Below are 18,892 nucleotides of genomic sequence, written 5' to 3'. Positions count from 1 at the left end.
GTGGTGGTCTCTACCCCATTCCGTTTGGTCACGCGTATTCATCGTCTCCTCGTCATGCCTTCGCCTACGTCAAGATCTCGTCCCACCAGTGGCACCAACGCCTCGGTCACCCCTGCCCAAGTGTCGTCCAGTCCGTTATGAGCTCCAATAATCTGCCTTGCATGCCTAATCGTGAGTCTTTAGTTTTTGATGCTTGTCAGCGTGCTAAATGTCATCAACTCTCATACAATAATTCTGCTCGTGTAACTTTTGCTCCCCTAGAGCTTATTCTACCAATGTTTGGGGACCTGCTTTTCCTTCCTCATGGAGGGGGGAGGGTTCAAGTTTTATGTGAGCTTTGTTGATGACTACAATCATTTTTGCTGGATCTATTTGCTTCGTCATAAGTCAGATGTTGAATAAGTGTTTTATATGTTTCATAAGCATGTTAAACGTCTTCTTAATTCCAAAATCTGCACTGTTCAATCCAACTGGGGGGGGGGGGGAGTATCATCGTCTTCATCGCTATTTTCAGCGTGTTGGCATTTCTTATCGCGTATCATGTCCACATACTTCTCAATAGAGTGGCATTGCCGAAAGGAAGCATCGTCATCTAGTTGAAATCGGGCTCGCACTATTGGCACACTCTTCTCTCCCGCTTCGTTTTTGGGACTAGGCATTCCTAACCGCATGTTATCTTATTAATCGCATGCCAAGCCGTGTCATTGGCAACGCGATTCCCATCACTCATCTCCTCAATATTGTACCTAATTATTCCTTTCGCTGCACGTTTGGCTGTGCGTGTTGGCCGAGTCTCAGGAAGTACAACTCTCGAAAGTTAGAATTCCGGTCCAAAATGTCTGTTTTTCTTGGCTATAGTCCTATGCACAAGGGGTCGAAATGCCTTGATCGGTCCACATGACGCATTTATATTTCTCAGGATGTTGTCTTTGACGAGACCATTTTTCCTTTTGCTACACCTAATACCCATGTAGACCTATCTTTATTATCTACTCCTATTTCATTTCCTTCGGTTGAGCCGGTTATTCAGGGTGCCCAAATGCGGAATTATGACATGTGCTATTTATCCACTAACTCTGCTGGTATAGTAGTTGGTTTGGTGTAGGAAATGATGCATGGTGCTGGTGTTCTATCTAGCCCTGCGCTCGATGGCCCTCTGTCCGCGCTGCCACATGGGTCGCCTGATGGTCCGGTCTCTGTAGTGCAGAGCAAGCCACCTGCTAGTCCTGCGCTCGATCCATGCCATTCTTCATAGTATACCTAACAAAGCGGAAGGTGTCGTTATTCCGATCATGATTTTCCTACCCTCAGGGACCTATTATACAAAAGGGTCCAGATAGACTGAGCAAAAAAAGCTTTTTGAATGGCAGTTCCAAAAAAACGTACTTCGACTTCTATTCCTTGTTGGCCTCCAGCTCCTTCTGTCCACACCCCCTCCCCCTGTACCTACACCCATTGAAACGTTTATTTTCTGACAATCTCTGATGTGACGCGCAACGCCAGACCCTCCATCCACGTTGACACATGGGTTGCCTGTTGGTCTGGTCCCTATTGCAATCGATGGGCCATCAACTTTAGACTCATCATCGACAATGCCTGAGCTGGTGTCCTTAGCTTCGCCACCATGTATTCCTACCTTTGGTTACCCAGTTACTGCCTCGATGGCTTTTCCAGCTCCTCCATCCGGTCATCCGATGCAGACACGAGTCAAGGATAATATTGTCAAGCCTCTTCAATGAATAGATGGCACGGTTCGGTATTATCCCTATCGTCGTGCTTTTCTTGCTGAGCTAGTGTCTCATCGTACTTCGTTGGCTGATCCTTCATGGTGGGAAGCCATGGACGTTGAGTCCTGTGCTCTTCAGGACAATCATACCTTGCAGCTAGTTCCTCGTCCACCTGGTACAAATATTGTCAACTCCAAATAGGTGTTCAAGTTGAAGAAAAAGACATATGGTTTCATGGACAAATATAAAGCTCATCGTGTTGCTTGTGGTTTCTTGCAACAATATGGTATTTATTATCTTGAGACTTTCAGTCATGTGGTTAAGCCTGCTACAATTCACCTTGTTCTCTCCTTGGCGGTTTCTCGAGGTTGGCATTTGCGCATTTATGGTCTTAAACAATCTCCCCGAGCATGGCACTCTCGTCTCAGTGACAGACTTCGGCATCTTGGTTTTCAGCCTTCTACTGCAGATACATCGTTGTTTGTATTTCATCATGATGCATCTCCATTTATATGCTTGTCTATGTTGATGATAGTGTTATTGCTGGGTCCTCTCAATCAGTTGTTGATCAGTTGCTGAGTAATCTCTCTAGTGTATTCCCCATCAAGGATCTTGGCAGATTGACTTATTTTCTTGGTCTTGAGGCCACTTAAAGTTCAAGGGGGGGTGGGGGGGGAATGTGTTTGACACAACATAAGTATGTTGTTGATCTTCTTCATCGAGCCCATATGGAGAACTGTAAGGCTATGTCTACACCCATGTCAGTCACTGACAAGTTTGCTCGGACTCTTGGTCAACTGTTGAGTGATGAAGATGCATTCAAGTACAGAAGCGTGGTTGGAGGGCTGAAGTATCTTACTCTTACACGACCAAACATCTTGTTTGCTATCAACAAGGTGTGTCAGTACCTCTCTAAACCCACTGATGTGCATTGGGAGGCTGTGAAGCGCATCTTACGCTACATTAAGGGCACTCTTATCACTGGACTTTGTTTCTCCCGCTCTTCATGCACCATGCTCAGTGTGTTTACTGATGACGATTGGGCTGGCTATTCTGATGACCGTCATTCCATAGGTGGTTTTGCAGTGTTTCTTGACCCCAATCTGATATCCTGGAACTCTTGAAAACATCCCACAATATCTCAATCTAATACTGAGGCAGAGTACAAAGCTCTTGCAAGTGGAACCGCTGAAGTGACTTGGATACAATCTCTTCTACGGGAGATGCACATTTTCCAACCAAGAGCGCCTGTTTTGTGGTGCGATAATCTAGGCACAACCTACTTGACTGCTAATCCGGTTTTCCATGCACGGACGAAGCATATTGAGGTTGATTTTTATTTTGTCAGAGAAAAGGTTGCTCTCGGTACTCTTGATGTTCGGTTTGTCTCTTCAGGATATCAGATCGCTGATATTTTCGCTAAGTCACTTCCCAAGCCTGTTTTGGAGAAATTAAAGCGCAATCTCAATCTGATGTTCACCAGTTGAGATTGATGGGGAATGTGATCAATCGTGATTTGATATGTATCTTTGTATAGATAGCAAGAACCAATCCTCATCGTGTAATTGTAGGGATGGTTGCTTGCCTTGTACGCTAAGTTGTACCACTGCCTATATATGAAAGACACGCTGGTGTACATGGTGAGTACGGCAAATTAGTTTTTCTAACTATGAGCAGTCATAGTATAATATCAAATAACCAAGATATGCAGGTCAAGTCCTTGTTAACAAGTACCTGTATGTGCTGGTCCCAAGTAGCATTTCATCATTCCTAGCTCATACCATGTTAGCATAAGAAAAGATTGTCTCCTCTAACATGGATAACCACATGATAGGACTAACAAAAAGGATGTTCCTCTACCGAGCATCTCACTGAGTTGTTAGTGTACATAATGTCTCACTTGTAGCTGGCTCTTCTCTCATCAGACTTCATAAGTGCCTATGCATATCCTACACAAGAAAATAGCAACAGAAAATTATATGTTTGCCTCTGATGCTATTTCTATAAACTACTGTAACATCATCACGTATTTCTAAACTAGCAGAGAAGAGGGTCTAGAAAGGGTAACAATAGCTTTGTTTCTAAACTAACTGATTTAGACCCACAGTAAAACCAAGAAAACGATGAAAACAGCCCATCCATTCAGCATGAACGCTGCACCAAATAATAGTTTACAGTCACCATTGAAAAATGATCACAGTGCTTAAATGTGCAGAAATAGGGAAGACATGGAGAGCGAACTAAATTGTGTGTCAGAAATTTGGTTTTCTATACCGACCAAACAAACTCATCCCGTTGAAACAGCTTGGACTTATGCAGAAAACCAATTACGAACTACAACCTAAACATATTAAGTTTGCATTAGTTTAACACATCACTAGGAGTTACAATAGTATACTGCATTGTTCAGTGATCCGATTGGTCCACTAAAAAGGAACACATGACAATAAGAGCGTGCATTGCACTGATCAGGAATGTAAATGCATAATAGACTCTACGAAGTGGAGAAGTTACCGCCAAGTCTAGGCCTAACTTCTTCTTTATCAATATAATAGGCAGCTTTTCTGCATATTTGTTCCAAAAAAAAGAAGTAAAGAAGTTACAACAGTAAACTATCTTCAGCGGTCAATGTATCCAATAAAAAGGGCAGACAAGATAAGAAAGTGAGTTGCATTGATGAGCCATGTATGCATAACAGAATCGACGGAAGGGAGCCACCTATGTCAGCTAGATTAACAAGAAAATGCAACACATCTGATTTCGTATAAGCCGCCAGTGTCGACACAAGTCTCTCGCCACTATTGCGAGCGTCGGAATTCAGCTGTACACAGAAGCTATAACGACTTCCAAGCTCGAGACTTGTGGGGGTTCTGCGCGCGGCACGCTACCTGTTCGTCGGAAAGCCTCCGAAGCGGCTGCTCGAGTGCGGCGACGATGAGGCAGCGTAGTCGCCCACAACTCAGGCGTTGAGGATGCATAGGACCCTCAGAAACCCGCAATGACGGCTGCAGTGGTGTTGAGCTAGTGGGGGTGACGCTGGTGCTGGCGCAGGAGAGAGGAGGCGGCCTCTTGGCCTTGGGTATGGAGCTGTATCGGATGGTTGGTTTGGAGCTGCGGATGTGATGAGGCGTTGGGATAGGGGTGGAGAGGAGGGAGGTGGAAGGGGAGGATAGGAGAGGGGAGGCCGCGGCCATGGGAGCTGGGACTTGGGGGGCAGGCGGGGAGAAGGGGAAAGGAAGGGAGGAAGGAGGAAGAGCTTACATGTGGGCTCATGCGGTGCGGTATCTGTCTCTTACATTGTGGCTCCACATGTAAGGGAGCTGTGCTGGCGTAAGTAAGAGTGCATATTTACGTCAACCTTGCGTGAATGCGTAAACGCAGCGTGTCTGTCAGTCGGAGAAGGCAAATCCATGAGAAAAAAACAAAAACTCAATAAAAAATAGAAGGAAAAACCTCTGGGTTCGGCTCTTACCTTCCCAAGTGTATACACCCGTACCATGCATGCTGTCTGTTGGTATGATTCCATCTTCCTTTATTTCTTCCCACTAGAAATATCTGTTGGTATGATTCTGACGGTGCTATTAGCATGTCGTTAATTAGGTATACCGTGCAGGGGAATTCGTAGTTTATAAACCCGTCCCACACGCTAGCTCAAAGAGACATGGAAAACGTTTTTTATAATAATAAACTCCAAAAATACCTCCAACATCTACATGCCACCAGCAGGATATGCAAAAGGATATGTCTAGCTCTTTCCCTTATCAAGATTTATGTAATACTTTGATGAATCTCGCACATATACTTCACAATAGCTATACAAGCTTGTGTTTTCAAGCGACATGTCCCAGCTCCACTCACTTGGATCTGGAAGATTAAATGTATGCTAAGGCTAAAATTTTTCATGTGGCTACTTCCGGTAGATAGACTGAACATAGGAAATCTTTTGAGGCACTTTCAAGAAATTGTACTTTTGTGGTGACTTCGTCAATCTTCAAGTTCCGTATCTCCGGTTTTCAATAGGCGTTGTTTGAGTGCGTGCGTGTGGTGGTGTGAGTATGTATTGGTGTTTCTCAAAAAAAAATTAAAGAAATTGCACACTGCTACTGTGTCCTCTGCAATAACAATATTGAAGAAACAAGGGATCACTTGTTTTACTTGTTTTCTGAGTGCTGATTCAGTCGCAGATGCTGGCAGAAGCTACATATGCACTGGCAGGCAATTCAGGACATATACGTAAGAGTTTCTCAACTAAGAAAAGAAACTTTCAACAGCCCTTTTTAATTGAGATATTCATCATCGCAGCATGAGAGATATGGAATTTAAGGAACGGCAAAATCTTTGAAGGACAGACCATATCTTCGACTTTGGATCTTGAGATTCAAAGAACAAGTTCTCCTGCATGTTCACAGGGTGCCAGAAGATGTCAAGCACAGTATCCGTCAATGGCTAGATCACATCCTTTAGCTTGACCTGTACAACTCAAACGCTGCACACTTCCAGGCCCTTCTTTTCCCATCCTTGGAACAAAATTGATGGATCAATTCTCCGACGCCACCAATATACCTTCACTTTCAGGTGGAACGTTCATGTTCCAGAGTTGCTTCCAGACTCGGTTATTATCTGTCGCCAATGGTGCGCCAACCGCCTTCTTGCACTCCTCCCCCCATTCACCACGCGATTCTTCAGACAGTAACCTCTAAGCCAAATGCAGACCGTGTCTCTCAGCCACTGACGAACTCCAAAAATCCTCATCAGAGCGCCTGGGGGGGGGGGGGGGGGAGGCATTCGCTAGGGTAACCACCAAAGCAGAGCAAGCAAGAAGCACCAACCCGGAAGAAAATAAAACCAACGAGACGTTTAGTTTAGGAGCAACAACGTGTTACCGCCGGCCAAAAAAACAGGAAGCAGCATAAAACCATACCTTGTTTAGCATAAGCTGGCCACCGGTTAGGCACAAACTATTTGTTTGGCGTTTTCAGACTTGTATTCTTTATTGATACCGGAAGGCAAACGAAAAAGAAAATCCTCTGCTTCGTTTATTCAAATCAAACTGAAGGACCTGTTGGAAAGAAAACAACAACAATGGATGACTATGGTCAGATGCTAAAGATTAAGTAACATGAGAAGGAAAAAAAAGGAGACAAAAGCACTGACATTTGGAGTTATCACCCATGCTTTGCTCGATCACAGTGCGGCAACTTAGCATCAACTCAAAAAGGGCTGCCGGATCAAGGATGTAACACCTGAGCTTTGCTTCAAACCAGAGGGGGGATTTGCTTCAGTACTCCATACCAGTAGCGTTTGCACTTGCTCGATCTTTGGCCTCCTCCATATATGAAAGCCTTTCTTTTTTCGGACATGCATACCATGAACGGAAGTTAGTTCCTGATGCTCGTTGCTGTCATATTTCATATCCAAGACACATTACATGCATTCTTATGGAATGTTACCAGGCATATAATCTAGTCGAGAAAAGAAGGCGTATACTCCCTAAAGTTATATAGGAAGTGTCGGTTTGGATATTGATAGTCTTCAAAACACAGACCACTATTGTTTGAAAAAGAAAAACACAACCATAATGTATATTTTCAAAACCAAATAAAGTTTTAATACTATGAAAGTATTTTTCAAGGCCAATTTAAACACATAATTTCCATTTAACTGATCAAATTATTCATAAACATATTAACGATTAAGTTTAAAAGTTTGGTTGCACGCAATAAAAAACGGCACACTTCTTTTTCATCAGATGGAGTATATACCTTAAAGTTTAGTTAGGCCATCTCCAACGGACACCGTATCCGGCCCCCGACCCGTATCCATGTCGGATGCGGGGCGGCGGGAGGCTGAAACTCGTCTCCAACAGACGTCGTATCGAGGTGAACAGCGATGCGGGGAGGGGTCCGGTGATGGCAAAATTGGGAAGCAATGTGGCGTCCGCTTCCCTGTGCGCGAGGCGACTGGCGAAGGGGTCGTTGTTCCCGCGGAGCGGCGGAAGGGGAGCTGGCGAGCCCTTGCGGAGGCGAGGCGGGTGGCTTCGGTGCCCAGCAGAAGCGAGGAGCATCTGGTGACCGGGGAGACGATGCATCCTCCCCCGCGGCTGACGACTAGGGCAACGCAGATCCGGCGGCGCTCGAAGGTTCCCCACCGTCCGTGTGCTCGGCCGCAGTAGCAAAACCGTGGTCCTCCCCAAGCCTCTGTAAGTCGTTGGGTCGCAGATCCATGTCTTTGCGTGGGCGACGGCCGGAGCTCGGGTTGGTCACCGCCGGTAGTGAAGTAGATCCCGTGTATTTCTGGAGGTCATGCTTGCTTGCTTGGTTTCACCTGATCCATCTCTTTGCTTGATTGGATTGTTGCTTCATGAATCTTTGGTGAGACACTGGTTTGCCATGGACTAGGGTGATCAGTCATTTTGAAGCGCAGCGCCGTAGATTCGATTTTGGAGTGCACATATATGATTGAATAGGAATGGGGTTCTGGAAGGGGATGACTAGTATGTGTTTTTGTGTGATTAAAATTGGATTTTTTTACCCGGAGCTAATTGTTGGATCACCATTCCTCCAGATGGCAAAAATTTGTTCTAGAGATAAGCTTTGCTGATGGTAGTTGGGTGCACAAATTCCAGATGAATCCTAGTCACACTGTCGTGTATATGCAATTATGCACTGCACGCTGCTTGATTGCAACATGTTTACACTTGACCTGTTGCATATCTTCTGACCTGACTGCAAGTTTATAGTGTTTCTGACTGCATTTTGCATGTTCATGTCTTGCATTTGTCACATCAAGGTTTCAGAGTGTTTAGTTTTAGATATAGGCTTTACGGAATTATTATTTTTGTGACAATGTTTCATGTATGATTATCCAATGGATTATTACTGAATGATGCTTGCTGCTAAAGAGTTGGGTGTCAATGGATTTTCATATTAAGATGTATGGCGTAGGCATGAAGTAGTTTGCAGAAGTGCAGCTAGGTGATTTAATCAGCTTCTTCTCCTTGTAAGTGAAGCTTGTAGCTTCATTGATGTTGGTCAGCCCAACACTGAATCACTGATGCTTCATAATTATACTTTGATTGAAAGTAAAAGCTGAGGGAAAGAAATTTAGACTGCAAATCAAGAAGTAACTATAGAATTCTTAGACAAAGCGTTTGAGTCATCCACCAAAAATAGTATCACAGCAAAGGTAGTGGCTCCTCCACGTGCATTGAAACAACTAATACATATTTTTAGCAGTGTACAATTTTAGCTCAATTTTAGTTCCTCGCTTTAGTCATCCCTCTCCCCTGGTTGTAGATGGACGCTGCAGCACTTGCTGCTCTTGTGTCGAAGATGCAGGACCATGTGCAGGAGGCAGCTGCCGCGTTGAAGAAGGTGGCCAATGACAACTTGAGTACGGACAGCACCCCTGCTGCCATGGAGCTCAATAGAGCACTGCTGGAGGTTGACACCATTGTGGCAGACTTGGAGCAGCTCGTGTTCCAAGTTGAAGATGCTCTGAGCGACGGTGGCGTGCCCAACCATGTTGGTCACGCCGACAATAGAAGCATGGCAGTGGAAGAGGAAGCGTCATTTTCGAGGGACATTGACGATGATGATGTCGTTCAAACTGACTGGAGCTCGGATAAGCTTCTGTGTGCTGATTCGGACGATGGCTTATCCATTGAATCCGATTGTTCTTGGTTTGTGTGTTTTTTTGCATCCTTGCTTATGTCTGTTTGCACTTTACATTTGGTTTGTGTGTGATCTGTCTATGATATGGTTTGTGTGTGGGTGTAGACTTTATTTGTCATATGGGCAAATCAAATGAAATCGGTGTCGATGATATGGTAGTAAATAATGGGGAGAAATATGGAAATGGATGGATAACTGACATAAGGTTTTTTTAAATGGTGTTGTATTTCCTTGCTTGTTTACTGGTTTGCAGGGACTCTATGGAGTACACCCCGTTCCTTCGTGGTGAGAACGATGGCATGGCTTGGGACGATGTTGTGCCGTGCATCCAAGACGGCATCATCGAGACACAGGATCATGTGGCAGATGTGCAGCACCTAGAGGCACCAGGAGAGGTGGCAGCTGCGTGTGGCCGTGGATGTAGTTACATCATGAAGAAGGACCTTCATCTTGTGTCAGCATAGCTGAACGTGAGCATGGATCCCGTGGTGGGGAGCAACCAGAGTATAGGGGCTTTCTGGCAGAGGATCGAGACATACTTCCACGAGCACAAAGACTTCCCTTTGACCTGCAACAAGAAGTCTATGCAGGGGAGGTGGACGTTCATCAATGGTATGGTGCAAAAGTTTTGCGGGCATTATGCTAGGGCCATGCGTACTAGGAAGAGTGGGACGACCGAGGCTGACACCGTACATTATCAGTATATTTTGGATTATTTTCTCTCTTCTGATTATAACAGAACTTAATAGCTCTTATTGGTTCTGATTGTGACTTAAGAGTAGTGTACCTTTCTGTTTACTCTCTGGGGTACCTATATGGCTGAAATACACATAATTTGGTACTATTGGTTGTACTGAGTCTAGAGCTTATCTTTTCTGATTATAAATGGAATTTAGGATACCAACAGAATCGAATTTGAGTAAGTTCATGATTGTTAAAACCTGTGCAGTCTGTCATTAGTCTTGTTTAAGTCTTGCATAAGATTCTGGATAATTACTTCCATATTATTAGTCAAGTTTCTTAAATGGTGTCAAGATACTAAATTCTGCAGGATACTTGCGAGTTTTGTGAGCCCAAACTTAACTATCATCATACCTTTGTTTGTAGTTTTCTGGTGTTATTTCTTATCAGATTCTAAGAGGCTAAGATTGCATTCTCTAGGTAACTATGCTTTTCCGAGGATTGATAGCTGCCAACATTGACAAGTCAAGAAAAAAGATCTGACAAAAAATAAATCCCTCCAACAATTAGCTTTTTCTGGAACTTAAGTTACCTTAACTTTGTATACTACTAAAAGAAAGGATGTTCTTGGAGGCATTGTGACAGTGGAGTGAAACGAATGAAATACAAAATATCTAATGTAGCAGTGTCTTCCATGTCCATGCCTAATTCAAGTTTGATATTTCTATGTGCCATAGTAAGATTTAACATATATTCAATTGCTATCTTTCAGTATTGAGATATCTCAGTTACAAGGGTAGATGAGGCTAGCACACCCACAGAACTATACAAACCACGGGTCATGCTCCTCAACCGCCTGAACAATCTTAAGGTAAAGATCACGTTTCATCCTAAACCTGCACAACCACCGAGCATTAGCACCTCACACATACATCAGTACATAATACTTACACAAGAGAGCTTCTGTTTACAATATTACCTACGGTGGAAAATGTAGTCGAGGTACACCGCAGGATCGGCAAAGTAGTCGTTGTACAACCTATTGTGGCCCTCCTGCCGATTCCGGTAGATACGCTGATGACCCGACACTGAACTGCCCCAAGGTCCCCACTGTGATGCCTTCTCGTCCGCATGCCAGGCGCTGAGAGTCGCTAAGAACAAATCATCTTCCTCATCGGAAGAATTGTTGGAGAAACATAGCTCTCTCAAGTACTGCTTTCAGGCTAAACAAGGATCTATTTGGCTGGTTTGCAAGTGAGAGTACCTCAGCCTCATATATATAGCGAGATGTTGAGCCTTATGACGGAAGCCACCGCAGTTCCTTCCCCTGGAAGCCACTAGTCATGAGGCTTCCGCTGCAGGACGAGTGGCCTTCCTGTACAAGCTAAATTGTAGTGGAAGCCACATCCGTTTCGTACATTGCAAGCAATCTGCATAGTTGCAGGTGTCAAAAAAAATTAGCTCTAAAAAAATTAATGCCAAAAAATATATTTATTTCCAAATAAATAAAATTTTAACATACCACCAATTTTAACTGTGCCATTCAATACCCGTTGCAACGGGAACATGTGAAAAAACGATGCTGCTATGGCAGTTAAACAAAAAAATATTTTAATATAGGAGAGAAGATAGTGGATGAGATATAGAGTTTCTGTTGGAGGTGGATGGAATGAGGGATGCTGTAATAGTGATAGGGGATGCTATAATAGTATTTTAAGGATGAAATTTTAAGGTAACTGTTGGAAATAACATTACTACACTTTTCAAATGCTACTGAATAACACATAACAAGCTGGAAGAAATATAAAAGACATAACTGATCATGTTATCTACTTCTTGCTCATATGATGTGCTATTAGTGTGTATCCATATTGACATTGAAGGAAAAATTGTGACAAAGAAGCAACAGGGCATGTATCAACAACTGCACACAGAAATTGAAGTACTGAGCGTCTGAGCCTACATGTATAGAATGACGGTAAAAAGAGAGAGAGAGAAATTAGTTGATACACTTACCTCTGGGAATAGCAGCGTCTATGCCTTCTCTCGGCTAATTATTTCCCGTATGTTTTTCTCAGCGTATTCAACAATAACCCATCTAATGTGGCTAATCTTCATACGCTCTTCATTGAATTCATTTTCTCCACTCTCATGCCTAAGCTTCTCTATGAGCTCCTCTCCAGTGTCTATCAAATATAATTTCTCAAGGCCTGTAAGGTACTCAATGCCACGAGGGAGGCGCTTCAATTCTGGGCAGTGATCAAACACTAGCTCAACAAGGCTTCCCAGTGCACCTTCTTCTATTTCGACTTGGTTAAGCTGCGGAGCACCAACTATTCTTAGTTGTCGGAGTCTAGGAAACGACAGTGCAGAGAAGTACAATTTGTTCCCATCATAAGCCTTAACAATGGAAAGATAGCATAATCCACGTAACACCACGAGGCTAGAAAATGAGTCTTCGTCAAGTTTGGAGTATTCCAGATACAATCGAGTTAAGTTGCTATGGTGCGACCAGGATGAGACAATCTGAGGCATCAGTTTCTTTTCCAGCTGCCCTGTAAGTTCAAGTTTATCTAGTGTTCCTGGTAAACGGAGTGCTTCCAGTGGTAATACTTCATTTTCGTTTGATGCAGCAATTGTCAGATGGGCAAGATGGCTCATGTTCATGATAGCACTGCACAAGTTTAAAGAGTGCTCACTTGTCACATCGCTAACGGAAAATGTTCTTAACTCCTTCAAGGCCGCAACATCACAGAGAGTCTCTACGGTTGCTTTAATGTCTTGCAGAGCATGCAGTCCGGTCAAGTTCCTTATGCCCCTAGGCACCTTAACTCCACCAAATTGTTCATACACTCCATCTGTGACCAGAGTACACGCGTACAGGAACCTAAGATTGTTTAGTTTTGCTACACTTTTTGGTAAAGATACCAGAGCAGTACCGCTTGCATCCAGTACTTCTAAGTTTTTTTAATCTTCCTACTGGCTCAGGTAGAATCTCAATTTCAGTATGTCTAAGACCCAAAAACCGTAGATTAAACAAGCTGAATACCTCATTAGACAACATCTTGAGTCGAGTACCTTGCAGATCCAATGTTGACAGGAAATTTGAACGTGCAAGGATAGGCCTCAGCAAATCAATATCGACATGAGTTGTAAATGCATGGATTGCACGGAGACGTGTTGCACCAGATTGACTCAGAGGTACAATATTGGTGCTCTGGATTGACAGTCGACGTGTGCCGTCTGCTGAAAATGTCCTAGAGCCGTCATACACTTTACCAAAGCATTCTTTCTCTGCTTTGTCGAGGGCAAGATGCCGGATGACATCATGCATTCGGCAACAACTCGCTCGTCCATACTCATTCCTCCTCACAACTTGTAGTAGGCTTCGATTTACAAGCCCATTTAAGTAGCCCTCTGCCACTTCTTCCAGTGTTTTGTTCTCTTCTCCCTTGATAAATCCAGCAGTAATCCAGTGCTTTATTAATCTCCTCCTCTTCATTCCATAATCCTCTGGAAACATTGCACAATGTAAGAAGCAATTCTTCAATTCATATGGAAGGTCCTCCAAGCTGACTTTTAGAATGATATCAACACCAGGGATCACATTTTTAGCTGAGTGCAACTCTAACTCCTCATACACATTTTTCCATTCAGAGTAACTTGGGGGTTTGCAAGAAAGTACGCGGCCTATGCATGCAATAGCAAGAGGCAAGCCTTCACATTTTTGTAAGAACTTTGCGGCCAAATCTTGTAACTCTGGGGGGCACCTTTTGTCATCATTATTCCAAAACGCTAGATTACAAAATAACTTCCAAGAATGATTTTCTCCCATGTGTTGCAGCTTAATTACACAGTTATTAGTTGCCAATGATGCGACTTCATATTTTCTTGATGTGAGAACCACTCGGCCGATACATTTGCTCGGACTCGGAAAGACATCCTTGATATTAATCCACACATCATTTTCCCAAACATCATCCAGAACCAAGATAAACCTTTTACCTTCAAGATGGTTACGAGTGATCTCCACTAGGCTTCTCATCTCCATGTTGCTAACGTCAACTGAGATCCCCAACTCTCTAGCAATCTTCTTCAGCAAGTCTTCAACTTGGTAACTTTGTGACACAGTTACCCATGCAGCAGCACCAAAATCTACTTTCACAATCTTATAGACATGATCAACCAGAGTAGTTTTACCCGCTCCACCCATCCCCCAAACTGTGGCGATTTTGTAGTTCCTTTCTTCCAAATCACCTACAAGCCACTGTTTCAGCTTGTCTACGTTATCCTGAATACCCACCAGATCCTCTTCCTGCGCAAAACAAAAGGTTTGATTGGTATTTGTAGCATTGTGGCCATTGCCTCCAGCATATCTCTCCATTCCTGGCATGGCATAAAGGCCCCTCTTTTTTGCAGCATCTTCTAGCTCAGCATTGATATCACTGAGCTCGTGAGCTAGACGACGCCAAATCTTGACATGCTTGATCCTCTTCATCATCTTGGCTGTAAATCCTCCATGCTTGTCGTCCTCGAGCTTGAAGGTGAACTCGTCGACAACATCCTCGATCCGGAAAGCTAGATCTCGAATTTTCTTGATGAAGATGCCAGTGGTCTCGTTGGTATCCTTGCACTTTTCTGAGTCGCGCAAGTAGGCCTTCATGATCTCCAGCTCCCCCTCGGCTTTGCGGATCTGGCCAAAGAGACCGTTGAGGGCAGAAGATTCCTTGGAGAGCAGCGATGAACCGTAGGTTGCTGCCCCGTTCGCCAAGGCCGCGCCGAGCTTGCCGATCAGCACTCCCACAACAGCCTCCGCCATGGTGGTTGTGTGCGCTTGCTTGAGAGCACAGCTAGAACTGGACTGGGGTGTATGGCTGTGCTCAGAGTCTCGAACGCCAAGGACTTTAAGACCGATGCTTTTGAGTGGACGACCCCACAGGCACCGAGAATTATTCCATGCTTTAAGATCAATTATTTCAGCAAGCACCGGCAGCGAGAATTGATGCCGAACATGGACTGGCACGAGTTTCAGCAATCCAGACGCTCTCCGCCAAGCACAATTATCTCGTGCTGAAGGGGAAAGGAGAGGTGCAGAGGAGTTGTGGGGCTCGTGGGGCTTGCGGGCCTCATCAGGAAAGCGCAAGGCATCCGTGGCCCAAGCTTATCAGGCATATTTGGTAACATGGCTACTCGGTGGTGATATGGCCTTCACACCCATCGAGCTTTTTTATTTTGTATATTTCGAAAATAAAAAATTACAAAACTATGCGTTGTTTGAAAAAATTGTAAAAATAGACTATTGGCATACTTCTAACGGGTGACATCTTTTAAAAAATAAAGATATCGGTCTTCTAGCAAGCGACAGGTTAAAAAACAAAAAAAAAAATATTTCATTGCTCTCAAAATTCCAAACACGATCGAAATAGTTATAAAATTTTCTGAAAGAAAAGTATGTCGTAGAGGATGTCATAATATATCTCTCAAAAAAATTCAACTGAAACAATTACTTTTACAATGAAAAACAAAAAAGATAAATTTCACTGTGTATAATAAAATTTGTCTTTTTTCCTCATTGTACTTATCATATTTTGTATAAATATTTTGAGAGCTAGATCATACTATCATCTACAATATATATTGTTTCAGAATTTTTCATAACTATTTTGATAGTGTTGTGGTGTTTTTTTATTTTTTAACCTGTCGCTCATGCGAAGGGCGACATCTTATTTTTTTAATGTGTCCCCATTGGAAAAGAGACACTTGATATCGCCTTCCAACGGGCGACAACAATCCAATTTTGTAATTTTTTCCAAATAAGATGTCTAGTTTTACAATCTTTTATTTCCGAAATAAAAAAATAAAACAATTCCACATCCATCTCACCTGCACCATCGCTGTAGCCCATCTGAGAATCGGCTCCATCCTCGGTGGCCCATTTCTGGAGAAGGCTTGAGACAGATTTCGATCCAAGGGCGAGTACTGGCTTGTGAGTACATCTAATCATGTCTCAATTTCAGCAGACAGCAGGGACGTGTCTCGGCCTGGCCGACAGGTTTAACCAACCTCCTGGTTAAGTATGTTAATCCACCAGGCCATGCATAATTGAAGCCCTCCCTGCTGGACGCAGACTCGACCTGTCGCTGTAATTAAGCAGCTGCCCCGGCACGAAAACAAAGACGTACGTGACAGTCGGCGCCGAAGCGGGAGCTCGGCGTTTTAAGGGCCGGCCGCAGGTATGCAGGTACGTTAGGTAGCCAGAAATGGATGGCCGGCCGGCCGGCCGGCTCTGGTTTAGGTCTTGCAATGGGACGGGTCGATGTCGGAGGTAGCAAGAACGTACTCGATTTGATATTTGAATAAAAAAACTTGACCCGCTCTCGGAACACCTGATGGGTGAAAATCACCCTCGACCCCCAATCTGGCAATGACCCGAAACCCGAAGGGACCCGCAGGTGGAAGTTGCGGGCGGGAGCGGCGACACGATGCCGAAGCTAGATGGGTGGCGCGGGAGTAAATGAGAGCGGCGGCTGCGGAGGGCTAGGTTGAGCGCTTGGGCCACCGACTGTTCAACTCATTTCGAGCGCCTGTTAACACCCCCGCCCCGACTCAAACACAAATCGGCTCTGGCCGGCGATCCCACGAGGCAAAATTTGCTCCCGCCTGATGTAAACCCGTAGGGACCCGACTCGGACCGCTCCGTTGCCCGTCCTACTCTGGTTGGACACTTCACCTGCTGTCGCCGTGAATCGTGAGGATATGGGGGCCTCATGTGCCGAGTTCACTCTGCGGACCACATGCAAGACCAGGGCGCGCGACACGACGCACGGATGGTGGCACACGCAAGCGGAGCACCGTCCAACTCCATGCATGCCATGCGTCGCCGCCGGCCGGCTAGGTGCACATGCCGGGGGCTGCCGCTCGCCCACTCACGTGGTGACGGAGGCCTAGCGATCGAGTCGACCACGTTCGTGTGTCCCTGCTTGCTGCGTCAGCTGGCTAGTCACTCGATCAGTTACTGCGTAAAGATCGATGTTCTACTGCTACATTAGCTTGGATAATTAGCAGTTGAAAAATTTGGAAGAAAATCACAACAGTTACCTGTGGTGGGTTACCGTAAGATGCTGACCTAGTTTGTCTTGTGGGGTTGAGAGCTAGCTTTTGGCTGAATACGTGAATCGTGTCAAACCACGGATTGAACCACGCATATTGTACCTTTCGAATAGGGATGTAAGTATGGTAGTTTTTAGGTTATTAGGTGGATCCGAAACTCAAAAAAGTGAGCTAAAATTCACTCACACCTAACTACGTTAAAGAAAAATAGATAGCACTTGTATCGGTATTCGCCCTGTATTCACATCTAACAAATCTGTCCTGTATTCGCCCTCGAAAACAAAATTAGATTCAGTGTACGAAATGGTCACCGTTGTCTTACTGAAATGGACACACTTTTGGGACACGACTCATCCGATTATATTTACTGTAGTTGTGGAATAATTTTTTGTCCTTGATCCGGAGCCAAACTAAGTATTTATAAATCTTTTTAGGAAAAATGTTTGATAAAATTTGCTACAGTAAAAAAATTAGTGACAAATAAATGAAAACTGAGGAAATACTAGTTGTGGAGTGATTTGTTTCTTGGATCCAGCGCCAAACTAATACTGTACCAACTGAACAAACCGGCCAAGCAGTTGCAGAATTCAATGCTGAGATTCTGCAGGTTTCTCGAACCACTTGAGCAGCTATTCTATTTACCGCACATGCATCTGACTATAGGCGTCCAGGATAAAATTAAGGAAAGAGGCGTTTAAGAACTTGTCGCCCTTAAGATTAGCACAATTAAAAGGGTGAAAATTCCATACTAAGACGGATGATCAGATGACACTTATTTTTAAAAAGAAATGCCATGCGAGGCAAGAATAGTCCTTGCTTCAAACTGTGTAGTACCACGGAATCAAACAAGGAATCGATGCTTCCCTAGCTACTCGGGCGATAGGTACGTACGTACGGATTTTCCTTTTGGAAAAGAAGTACTCCCTTCCTCCCGATCGAAATGATCACAACAGGCCACTACACTTTGATGCCTAGCTCCAAAACATGGATCAAATCGATAGACATCCCAACTTTCACTTTAAGGATCACAAGAATGTTTATGCCCAATTTTCGTCTAAAAAGAATGATGATATATAACCAAATAATGTAGGCACTTAAACCTCGTGTATGTACACTATAGTTGTGCAGCAAATAATGTGAATTCAGTATGGTAGATGGGTACATACCGCTCAATGATGGATTCAGGTCACTAAATAGGGCTCGCTTCTGCCTCTTTTTTTTCTTTCTCTTTTATACTTAAAAATTGAAGGGAAGCTTAGTTGCTTTTAAATGCGTCTAGAGGTAGAAGATTTAAGCCCCTCCACCCCATGATGGATCTGCTCTGATGGTACCTTTGTATGTACCAAAAAGGGAGAAAAAGATGAACCTGCCTGCTTCAGATTATCAAAAGGTCGTTAATCCGATCAGTGTGATCACATCAGTTTACTACTACATAAACCCCTATATATACCGGCCCATCACTGTCGGTTTCTAATGGGCCGACAGTGATGGGGAATCACTGCCGGTTCATAAGCTGCGCGGGAAAAATACAGTCATCGTGACTTATGAACTAGCAGTGATAAGAGCATCACTACGGCTATTGGTTTGAGCCGGCAGTGATGTCCTACTCTATCTTCACTGCCGGTTTAATCCGCCGACCGGCAGTAATAGTAGGGTATCACTGCCAGCTTGTTATATGAGTCGGCAGTGATGTCTTGACTA

At 44.1% G+C, this 18,892-nt stretch overlaps 1 protein-coding gene and 1 pseudogene across 1 annotated transcript; both read right to left on the bottom strand.

Annotated features, from left to right (window-relative positions):
* Window positions 1-3,502: 3,502 nt before the first annotated feature.
* Window positions 3,503-4,989, bottom strand: LOC133887373 (uncharacterized). Its single transcript, XM_062327304.1, has 2 exons — window positions 4,616-4,989; window positions 3,503-3,676 (listed from the first exon to the last, which is right to left on the bottom strand). The coding sequence occupies exons 1-2, from the start codon at window positions 4,919-4,921 to the stop codon at window positions 3,656-3,658; spliced, it is 327 nt and encodes a 108-aa protein (XP_062183288.1). The 5' UTR covers window positions 4,922-4,989; the 3' UTR covers window positions 3,503-3,655.
* A 5,680-nt stretch (window positions 4,990-10,669) lies between these two features.
* On the bottom strand, window positions 10,670-14,962 carry LOC133887346 (disease resistance protein RPM1-like; annotated as a pseudogene).
* Window positions 14,963-18,892: the final 3,930 nt, after the last annotated feature.

The sequence above is a fragment of the Phragmites australis genome, chromosome 12, assembly GCF_958298935.1.
Source record: "Phragmites australis chromosome 12, lpPhrAust1.1, whole genome shotgun sequence".
In the NCBI taxonomy this organism is placed as follows: domain Eukaryota; kingdom Viridiplantae; phylum Streptophyta; class Magnoliopsida; order Poales; family Poaceae; genus Phragmites; species Phragmites australis.
Note: the sequence above shows the minus strand (reverse complement) of the source record. Positions and strands in the feature narration are given on the sequence as shown.